Below are 11,288 nucleotides of genomic sequence, written 5' to 3'. Positions count from 1 at the left end.
CCCTTTAGTGTACCTTGATTTTTGGAAATATTATTGAGTTTACTTCCCTTAAAACTAAGAAAGTAAAATTTTAATAAATTCTGGTTTGGGCAAAATTAAAATGTTGAAACTGTTTTCAGCTCTAATACCCTTAACTTTTCAGTTTTTCAATCGTTTTTCACCTACTTTAATGTTCTGGGGGGAGCACACTGTCGATGGTCAACAAATATTTCTTGAATGATTGGATTTTATATTTATGGGATCTGAGGACTGTGCAGGTTTTGAGTCCCTTTTGTCCCTCTAGTGGAGGTACATGAAGTTGCAGGGGGCAAAGGATTGTACCAAATGTAGCTTGATGTTTATGGTAAGAAAAATTCTTCCCGTGAAAGCCACAGCTTTTACTTTAGAAATATAGGGCTCCTTAAGGTGACTGTATTTTAGAGCAACATGTAACACTGTCATAATGACAAAGCTTTGTGCAAGTCTTGCATCAGAAAGAACTTTAAGCATCACAAATGTATAGGTCCTGATAGCGAAGAGGAAATGAAGACCCAAATCCTTCTTCTCATAGGTTCCAAATTGTCGCAGTTAAATACAAAATGTTGATGATCCATTGGTTACTGTATTTGAAGTGTGATTACTACAAATAACACTTCAGAGCAAACCACTTGTGAAACTCCATGCCTTAAAGCAATGATGCTTGCTACTCCTGAGTCTATGGGTTGGTTGAACAGCTCTGCTAATCTTAGCTGGGCTCACTCGTGTGGCTACAAGTCAGCCAGCTGGCTGACTGAGGACAGCCCCAGCTGGTGTAACGGGATGATGTAACTCTCCTCCATGTCTCTCACACCCCTCCAGCAGGTGAGTGGGGTATGTTCTCAGGGCGGAGGCAGGGACGCAAGAACGAGGAAAACTAATCATGTCGAGAGCAAGAAGGAATGTACACCCAATTTCAAAACCCTCTGTCTTTGATCATTCTCTTGACCGAAGCAGGTGTTAAGGCCAAGCCAGAGTGAGAGCAGAAAGAGGTTACAAAGTAACGGGGAAGGGGTGTGAAGAGATACAGGCCACCTCTTGAGGCCATGGGTGCGATCAACCTACTGCAAGTGGTGATGGGTAGGAGTCCTGCCGTCTCTTGCTTCAATACCCCTTAGAACTGTCGCCTCTGTATTGAACACTATGGACAAGCCAAGCCCTGAAGACCAACCTACCTTAGATGAACTCATGTGTCAGCTTCCTTCTCAAACTGTGACTGCCATAAATAATAAAGACTGAGGCTCCGGGCACCTGGGTGGCTCAGTCGGTTGAACATCTGACTTCGGCTCAGGTCATGAGCTCACGGTTCATGAGTTCGAGCCCTGCGTCGGGCTCTATGCTGATGGCTTGGAGCCTGGAGCCTGCTTTGGATTCTGTGTCTCCCTCTCTCTCTGCCCCACCCCCAATAGCACTCTGTCTCTGTCTCAAAAATAAAATAAACGTTAAAAAATTAAAAAAAAATAAAAACAAACATTAAAATTTTTTAATGTTTGTTTATTTTTGACAGAGAGAGAGAGAGACAGAGCATGAGGGGTGGGGGAGAGAGAGGGAGACCCAGAATTCGAAGCAGGCTCCAGGCTCTGTGCTGTCAGCACAGAGCCTGACACATGGCCGGAACTCACGGACTGCGAGATCATGACCTGAGCCAAAGTCGGGTGCTCAACCGACTGAGCCACCCAGGCGCCGCAAAATAAACATTTTAAAAAAAGACTGAGACTCCATCAACCAAGTTTAATGTTATCAAATTGTCCAACACATGATCATTACTAAGTTAACTGAATCTTAGGTGGTAACTTGACTCAAAGTAAATATCTAGTCTTTCCTCTGTATCCTCAAACTAAAAATTTCTGGGGTCAAAGGAAGAGAAGGAGGGGAACAAGGAGTCTGGGAGAGGAGCTCTGTGGTCAAGAGCTCACAGCCTAGCTCAGCCACCTGAGGCTGTGTGATGTTGAGAAAGTTATTTAACCTCTCTGAACCTCAGTTTCCTTACCCTCAAAATAGAGAGTAATCATTCATTTGCTCATTCATTCAACATACTTAAGGAGAATCTACTAGAATAATTCCCTGTAATTATAGAGCTCACTTTAAGCTGGAGATGCTGGAGAGAAAGAGAAATTTTAATACAGGGCTAGGAAGCATGAAGCCCTCAGGACACACAGAGAGGCACATCTAATCCTACTTCAGAAGATTCATAGAATGCTCCTTCATGGAGGTGATGACCAAGGCTCAAGAAAAGGTAGAAATTAGCCAGATTTTGAGGAAAGGTGTCCTAGGAAGAAGGAATGGCAGATGCAAAGTCCAAAAGCCAAGAAGATACTTCCCTTTCTGGTTCTAAGGACAAGCTCTGCTATCATTATGGCAAACTGAAGAATATTCCAGAATATTCTAGAACATTCATTCATTCATGTGTACAACACAAATCCCCTGGGGCGTTCATTAAAATGCAAGTTCTGGTTCAGCCAATATGAGGTGGGTCCTGAGATGCTACTTTTCTAACAAGGTGATACTGATGTATCTGGTCCACAGACCACTCTTTGAGTCGGGAGGTATTAGAGTGGTCATGGAAGGGGGGACTCTACATTTCATGGGTCCAATTTTAGTATATGTGCAGCCGAAGCGAGCACAGAGGACACCTACATTTAAAACTTTTATCTCCCTCTTCTCCCTCTGTCAATCAGGACTTTATGGAGGATGGAGGGCAAGGTGGGATGGTGATAACTTTGTGAGCAGTGTGAATCCTAGACGTGTTCCAAGAAAGTTCCCGGAAGGAAGAGAGATGTTGGTTCCCTGAAAGGTTCCAGGAAACCAAAACACTTTCCAAAGGGTGTTGCCATCAAGCACTGCAACCCTCCATGAAACACTGAGGTCCTGCCCCATCCAGAGCTCCTACTCACCAATAGGGCTCTTGGAAGTGTTTGTACAAAAGTAGTCTATAGGTCTAAGTGTTTTATTCATACCCTGGGGCCACCATTACCGTGACACTGACTGTTTCTTTAAGAGCAGCAGGAATCTTTGTCAAAGGCTAAGTCGGTCAGTCATATGACAAATAATTTATCGAGGGCTGCTCTGTGTCAGGCACATGATGGGTGCGGGAGAAGTACACTTGGAGCCATACAACAATGAATTTAGGAGAAACCAAAATGGTAGCCAGATAATCTTGGTCATGCCATTGCACTGGGATCTGTTGCTTCCACAAAACTCTGAGAACTCAAAGAGCAGAACTGATAATCTGAAACAGAAATTCTTGCTTCCCAGAGAGTTCTGGGGCTGGCAGGATCCCACATCTGCACATTAAGCCGGGAAGAGATTTCAGAGAAGGCTCCCGTAGGTATCTGCTTTCCTCAAATGTTGCTTCATAGCATACTGGCAGTAAGAAAGATCTTTAGCCCTGTGAGAGAGAAATCAGAATTAGAATCAGCAGCAGGACGAGTACAATGTGAGTCTAAGGGTTTTAGAAATACTTGGGTCTTATAAATACAGAGAGAGAAATATGGAAACAAACACTAGAAAGATAAACATTAAAACTTTAACAGCGCAGTCTCTGGTGTGGCAGGCACTGATGGCAAACTCTAAAGCTATTCTCAACCTCTTCACCATTAATAGCTTCCACTCTAGAAGCAAGAAAGCCGAATACTTGCTTTGTCAAATTTCTTTGTAACTATGTATGGTCAGGTGATACAGTTCTGACCAATTAGTAGAAGGGAAGCCCAATGAGGGGTTTCTGGGAAAGGTTTTATTTCCTGTGGAAGGAGAGTTTGTGGCTTCTCCCTACCCCTCTTCTTGCCTTCAATGTGGTCATGATGTCTGGAGCTATGGCAACCATCTTACAACCGTGAAAATCATTTGATGAAAAGTCAACAAGCTCAACAAGTCAACAAGTGGAATGCAAAAGTAGAGAAAACCTAGATCCTTTCCAACACCCCTGAGCAGCATAACCAATATCAGCAGCACCTAACTCTGGGCTTCTATTCTTGCAAAAAAAAAAAAAAAATGAGTTTTTTTCCTATTTAATTAAGCCACTGAATCTTAGTTACTTGTTCTTGGAATAAATCAGTGAAAAAAATAAAAAATTGTAATGGGGGATAGGAGAGCTATTGTGTAAAGTGCAATTTTACAACTCTGTAGATTTTAAATAGCAATGATAGCAATGCAAAATCGTGGAATTATGTGTAAAAATCAGTCTTGCTTCCATTTGCACATTCATTTCAATGTTTCTGAAATTAAATATGTGTAGTGTAAGTCATGTAATCCATACATTTAAATAATTTGCTTTCATACTATATAATATGAAATTTTATATATTGTATATAACTGTATAGTTATATAATATATAACTATAATTATATGTATAATTCTATTTATATTTGTGATTATTATTTTTTTTTTTAATTTTTTTTTCAACGTTTATTTATTTTTGGGATAGAGACAGAGCATGAACGGGGGAGGGGCAGAGAGAGAGGGAGACACAGAATCGGAAACAGGCTCCAGGCTCTGAGCCATCAGGCCAGAGCCTGACGCGGGGCTCGAACTCACAGACCGCGAGATCGTGACCTGGCTGAAGTCGGAGGCTTAACCGACTGCGCCACCCAGGCGCCCCTATATTTGTGATTATATATAAAATTATCTTTTTTTAAATTTTTTTTATTTTTTATTTATTTTTTATTTTTTAATTTTTTTTAACACTTTATTTTTGAGACAGGGAGAGACAGAGCATGAACAGGAGAGGGTCAGAGAGAGGGAGACACGGAATCTGAAACAGGCTCCAGGCTCTGAGCTGGCAGCACAGAGCCCGACGCGGGGCTCGAACTCAAGGACTGAGATCATGACCTGAGCCGAAGTCGGCCGCTTAACCAACTGAGCCACCCAGGTGCCCCTATAAAATTATCGACAAGATGTTATAACTGGTTCAAAAAAGAATGCAAGGAACAGACCTATGTCTGTTTTATGTAATACATGTATATATATATATATATATATATATAATATATATATAATACATTATATATACGTATATGTAAGTATTATGTAAATATATATATAATGTATACTATCTATAATGTATGCAATATATGAGATATATATGATACCTATTACATAATACATAATATACATTACATCATATGTATGTATGTTCTGTGAATTTTCTTTTGAGCCAGTTTAACATCTGCCTCACTTCCTCACTGATTAATGAGTAGAATAAAATCCTTAATGTATTCTCATCTTTTATCTATATAAGTCATTTTATCTTCTTCAGTTCACACAGCTACCATGGGGCAAAGCTGGGATTTGAGCCCAGGCTGCCTGGCTCCTGGACCCCAACTCTTGAACCCCACACTTTATCGAATGTGCAGATATACGTGGACACACAGCTCACAGCAGGTTCTCCGTGCACAGTACTGGTATTGCTAAGAAGTGGCAATTCCATTCGAACGGAAGCTGCATAAAGCACACTGTCTCTCACCGATTTAGAGGTGGAGGGGACAGAGGACAGTAACATCCCTGAGGTCTGGGACTCAGGGCTACGTTTCGTCTTCCTGGTAATGCACTTCCTGTATTCTTCCCGCACCTGGAGGAAGAGACAGGTCACAAGGAGATGAGTTATTCCTAGATGCAGGCACATGGCTGACACAGGTGTGTTCCCCAGAAGGACGGGCTCAGGAAGGGCAGTGCTGTACCTGGCGGTTGAGCAGACAGTGAATGATGAAGATAAAGGTCCCCTGCAGGCTGTTGATGATGGTGAACAGGTAGGCCATGATACTGGCCATGGATCCAATCTGGAAAATGCCCAACACCCAGGAGCACCCCAGGATGAAGAGCTGGGCAAACGCCTTGAACGTCAGTAACCTGGGGGGAGAGATTTGCAGAGGATAAGGTTCCTGGAAGTGGCTGTTGTCCTCATGGACCAGGCTGCCACCATATCACCCGCCACCTGGGTGGGAATAAACGTGGGGTAGAGTCTGCAAGCCCAGAGGCAGGGAAATCGAATCCTATTGGTATTTAAAAGGCAGCTGGCCTACAGATACACAATGCACAAAGATGTGCGGATGTATATATAATGCAATATTGTTTAGAGCGATCGAATGCTTGGAGGACCCGCAGGTCCAAGAGCTGGGGAATGGTGACGCCATAAGTATGAAATACGATGACATTCTTCTTGGAGAAAAACTCACATAACATAAAATGCACTATTTTAACCATTTAAAGTGTGCGATTCAGTGGGATTCGGCACATTCACAATGCTGTACAAACATCATCACCGCCCAGTTCTAAGACAGTTTTATTGCCCTGAAAAGAAACCTACACCTATGAAGCATTCGTTCCCCACCCCACTCTTCCCCCAACTAAAGCAACCCAAAGGTTCATCTATTGATGAATGGATAAAGCAAAACATGGTCCATCCATACAGTACAATATTAGCCATAAGAAGGAATGACGGCTGATAACCTGCTACAATGTGGACGAAACTTGAAGACATTATGCTCAGTGAAAGAGGTCAGACGTACAAGGACACAGAGTATATGCTTCCATTTGTAGGAAATATCCAGACTAGGCAAATCTATAGAGACTAAAAGCAAATTATAAAATCATTTTTTTAAATGAGATGAGAGTGACCATATACTATAGGGGGTAAGGGTACAGGCTCTGAACACCTGTGGATTTGTGCCTCAGTTTCTTCAAGTTGGTATAGAGATAATAATACAATACCTACAGGGTGGTATTAATTGTTCTACAGATTAAATGAGATGATAAGTCTCTAAGGATGCTTACAGCAGTGTCTGGCAAAAAAACCATTTTTGTTAGTTTTTAACCACAAGTATTGAGATGAAATCAGCTACCTATTATGTAGGGGAAAAAAAGTTCAGAATGATATGTATAATATCCTATCATTTATGTAATCAGAATGTGGATGTGTAAGTATAGAATATTCTAGAAGGAAGCTCAATTCAAGTGATAATGGCTGCTTAGGGTGGGAGAGATCTGGGAAGAGAGAATTATTTCCCATGTATTCTCTTTTGTACTGATTAATTTTTCTTACCATTGCATGTATTAACTTTGTTTTCAACTTTCTGTATCAACTTTTAGATATTTAAAATTTTAAATTTAAAAATATTTAAATATTCAAATTTTAAGATGGATGAGGGACTGGACACCGATAGGAAAACAAGCAAAGGACATCTATATGTTTCCTGACAATAAAACCTAGACGATGTCTGACTTTGGTAGGTTCTTAAAGTGAAGATTAGTTGAGTGATGAAGTTACAAACACAAATAGTCTATAAGATTATGAAAATGTCCCACATCTGTAATATAGACAGAACTAAAATAATAGGATAGTATATTTCACTATTATATCAGCAAAACATCACAACAAAAATGATAAACCCCAGTGTTGGCTAAGCTGTAGGTAAGCAAGCACTCCTGCAAATGGAAACAAATTTTCTAGAAAACAACTTGCAATATATACTAAAAGTATGACAATCCAACCTGCCCTTTAACTCGGGCAATTTCATGCCTACTGTTATGATCAAATAACCACAGATGTGGAAAAAGATCTATCTACAAGGGTATTTGAGACCACACCATTTATAATAGCCCTCCCCTTCCCCCCTCAAAAAAAAAAAAACAAAAAACAGTAACAACTTGAATGTCCATGAATAAGGCATGATTTAAATAAGTTGTGCTGCATTATTATATTGAAATGCTTTACAAAAAATGAGAAAGATGTTGTCAAAGAATTTCTAAATAGAAAAAATATTCATGACATTAAGAGAAAAAATGGCCCTAAAAATTGAGTAGATAGTATGCTTCTATTTTTGTAAATATACACATATAGTTATGTGCAGTAAATGAATTAGAAAATGTATTAATGGTTACAATATATGAAATGCTCACCCTTCCTAGTAACTGTATTAATGCTTCATAAGCTACATTAAGTGGGCAATGTTAATATCCCCAGTATACAGATGAGGAAACAGTTTCAGAGAGGTTGTGTAACTTGCCTAAGGCCACACAGCTTGTAAGTGGCAGACCTGGTGTCTGAGACCCCAGATCTAGAAACTGTGCTGTTCTGTCCTGGGCACAGGACTAAGCACACAAAAGGTACTCAGGGAATGTTTGTGGGAAGAATGAAGGAGACTGAGAGAGAGGAGGGGAAGGAAGGACTGTACCTGGTGTCTTTGAGCGTGGAGACTTCAGCATTGACACTGGAAAGCTTCTGCCTCAGGATACACAACGTGCAAGTCAGGAGGATGGAATTGATCTACAGAGTCAAGCAGACAGGACTGAGATGTCGGGTGTGTACAAATGGGCAATGGCCAGACCACCCGTCAAAAACCCACAGTGTGCGGCTATCACTCCAGGAAGCCAAGTAATAAGCCCTACGGCAATCAACCCTAAACAGCCAGGTTGTTGATTGTGGGCTCACAGCCTCCCTAACTTCTGCTCTCATTTCCAACATAGGACCCAAAGGAAAAAGCCAATACGCTCCCCCTAAACATTCGCATAGGACGTCCTGCTTTGAGTTAGCCTGCCTATAGAGTCCCAAGGCCTCCAGCCTCCAACCAGGCACACCGGAAGCCTTCTTTTTTCCCCCCGAGAAAGCCTCCCCGCTCCTCTCCCTGCTTCTGAGTCTCTACTCACTGCAAGTGATGGTGGCCAACTCCCTTACTATAGCAATAGGGAGCCTTTACTTGTTCTCATTTGGGTGATTTCCCCCGGTTTCCATCCCATATGGAGGCAAATGGGAAGCTAGAATCAAGATCAGTGCCTTGTTTGGGTTGAACTGTTGAAGACCTAATCCCCAGGACCTCAGAATGTGATCTTATTTGGAGATAGGGTCTTTACCAGAGGTGATCAAATTAAAATAAGTCATTAGAGCAGACCCTAATCCCACATAACCTTATAAAACAGGCAGATTTGGACACAGAGGCAGACATGCACAGAGAAAGCCAAACATCGATAAGCCAAGGGACTCCTGAGTCTACCAGTCTCTTGGTTAGAAGACTGGAATGCAGGGGCACCTGGGTGGCTCAGTTGGTTGAGCTACTGACTCTTGATTTAGGCTGAGGTCGTGATCCCAGGGTCGTGGGATTGAGCCCCACATCAGGCTCTATGTTGAGTGTGGAGCCTGCTTGGGATTCTCTCTCCCTCTGTCTCTCTCCACCCCCTGCCCTTTGCCTCTCCCCCTGCCCCCTGTGTCACACAAAATAAAAAATAAAGAAAATAAGACTGGAACATATCCTTCTCCTGGGCTTCCAGAGGGGACATAGCCCTGCCAACCCATTGGTTTTACACTTCCAGCCTCCAAAACTGGAGTGGGAACGTTCATGGAAGTCTTCCTGGAGGATGCCAAGTTCTGTTGTTCTAAGCCACGCAGTTGTGATACTGTGGATACTATGTTTGTGATACACAATTTCTATTTGTCAGTTATATCTCAATAAAGCTGAAAAAAGCTGAAAAAAATCTCTAGGCTTCCCTTTCTTCCATCCCACTGTTTTCTTCTCACCGCCGCCCCCCCCCCCACCAATTTCTCTCCATTTCCTTCCTTCCTTTTCTCTCATTCAACATCTATCCCCAGAAGACATCAATAGACCCATTCTTACTGAAACACAACAGACAGATAAGATTGTGTTCCCCTCCAGGGGATTTGCATGTTGGCAGAGGAAAGAAAAAAAAAATCACAAGTCAAAGAAATTGCACTCTAAGTTGGAAATCTCAAGAACCAGGGATCAGAAGGGAGAATGTTTGACCTCAGCTATAGGCAACATTCACTGGCACTTCTTGGTTCCTCGGGTTTCCTTGTTTCTGCTCCCGAACACCCTGCACCAAGCAATTTGCTTACCAGGATGATGGCGCAGACTGGTCCCAGGAAGCTCCAGACGAACCCTGTCTCTGTGTTCAGCCAACAGCTACCAAGAGAAACAGGAATCGGTGACTGTTTAGTTCTTGACCCTACAGTTGCTCAGGCCCCAACAAATCCACTAATGGAGGATATTATAGGCAGCCGACCCTGAGATGCTCTCATGACAGGGTGGGTGACAGTTCAGTTTTCTTTGGCCCACGTCTGCTGTCAGACCTTCTTCCTGGGCAAACGTTCCTGAAGTGTTCACGCGGTGTCCAGAGTAGAGCTCGCCCTCAGCCCGTAACCTTTGCAACCTCTTCCCTTCTGTTCAGACCTCTTTACTGGCACACCTGGTCGTTCAAATCTCAGCTCTAATGTCATCTCCTCTGAAAAGCCGCTTGGGACCCTCCCTGCCCATCATCTTTTTCTAGCAGAGCATAATGCTTTTCTTTTTTTATAGCATCTCTCAGTATCATAAATCATGGTGGTGTTTGTTTCCTTGAAAATTGTCCTTCTCTGCCTTTCCAGACTATGAGCTGTATGAGAATCTGGACCTCGAGCTTTTGTTTGTCTCCAAATATCCAACACTCAGTGCAAAGCCTGGCATGGATGAGGCATTCCATAATTATTTCTTAAATGAAGGGAGGAAGGACTAGGAGGGAGAGAAGGCATTGCCTCTTTCCTTCAGGCCTCTGGTAGATTTTTCCTGTTTTTACCATCTGACAACCATTCCACCTGCGTTCAGGAACCGCACCCCAATATTCCTTCAGCGGAAGTGTGCCTTGTCCCCACAAGAGAAGGAAAATAATCAAGGTTGGCCAACCAGATGTTCTCTCCCCGGAACGTGAGTCTCCAAGTCGTAGCAATAAAAAAGGTGGAGATTGCACAGAAGAAGCCGTCTCTGCTGTTTCAGGAACAACGGCTTCAGTAAATAACAGCCAATTCCCTTATAAGCTTCTGCAACTCCTCCTGGAGGCATCAGACTGAAAACCCTGGAGAATTAGTTCTCCTGGGAGCAGCCCTCGACCAATGGCTGCTGCGACAGAGATGTATGAATATGCCCCCTGGGTGGGATTTTGGAGGCACATGCCCTACACAGGTTCCCAGGGATACCCACTGGGATGGAGCCTGTTACCCACAGCTGCACCTGCTCAGAATGCACCCCATGTTTGCTCCTTCTCTCGCCCCACTCACCAGTGCTTCTTCCTAAGGTCGTCTCAAATCCTTCTCAATACTACTCCTGTCTTACAAAACGTTCTGTGGTTCCCACCAGCTAGAAGGTATTCTCCAAATTCCATGCCCCTCCCCCTCTCCCCCCCATCTTTCAGTCCTATCCATCTGCTCTCCAAACACACCCTAAGCCCTCCCTTGCCCTCACCTATGTTGCCACGACCTTTCCTCTTTGCCTATGTACATTTCAATAGAGCTTAAG

The 11,288-nt window shown here is 42.8% G+C and overlaps 1 protein-coding gene across 1 annotated transcript in view; it reads right to left on the bottom strand.

Moving 5' to 3' along the window:
- Positions 1-2,944: 2,944 nt before the first annotated feature.
- ADGRE1 (adhesion G protein-coupled receptor E1) overlaps positions 2,945-11,288 on the bottom strand; it is a 61,544-nt gene continuing 53,200 nt past the window's right edge. Inside the window, exons 17-21 of the mRNA XM_040449678.1 lie at positions 9,857-9,923; positions 8,184-8,275; positions 5,691-5,859; positions 5,477-5,581; positions 2,945-3,403 (exon numbers count right to left, since the gene is read on the bottom strand). Coding sequence (XP_040305612.1) covers positions 3,398-3,403; positions 5,477-5,581; positions 5,691-5,859; positions 8,184-8,275; positions 9,857-9,923 — 439 coding nt within the window. The 3' untranslated portion in view covers positions 2,945-3,397. The remainder of the gene's footprint in view (positions 3,404-5,476; positions 5,582-5,690; positions 5,860-8,183; positions 8,276-9,856; positions 9,924-11,288) is intronic.

This window comes from Herpailurus yagouaroundi, unplaced genomic scaffold (assembly GCF_014898765.1).
Source record: "Herpailurus yagouaroundi ecotype Mexico unplaced genomic scaffold, PumYag 200, whole genome shotgun sequence".
In the NCBI taxonomy this organism is placed as follows: Eukaryota; Metazoa; Chordata; class Mammalia; order Carnivora; family Felidae; genus Herpailurus; species Herpailurus yagouaroundi.
This window is presented reverse-complemented; position numbering and strand designations above follow the sequence as displayed.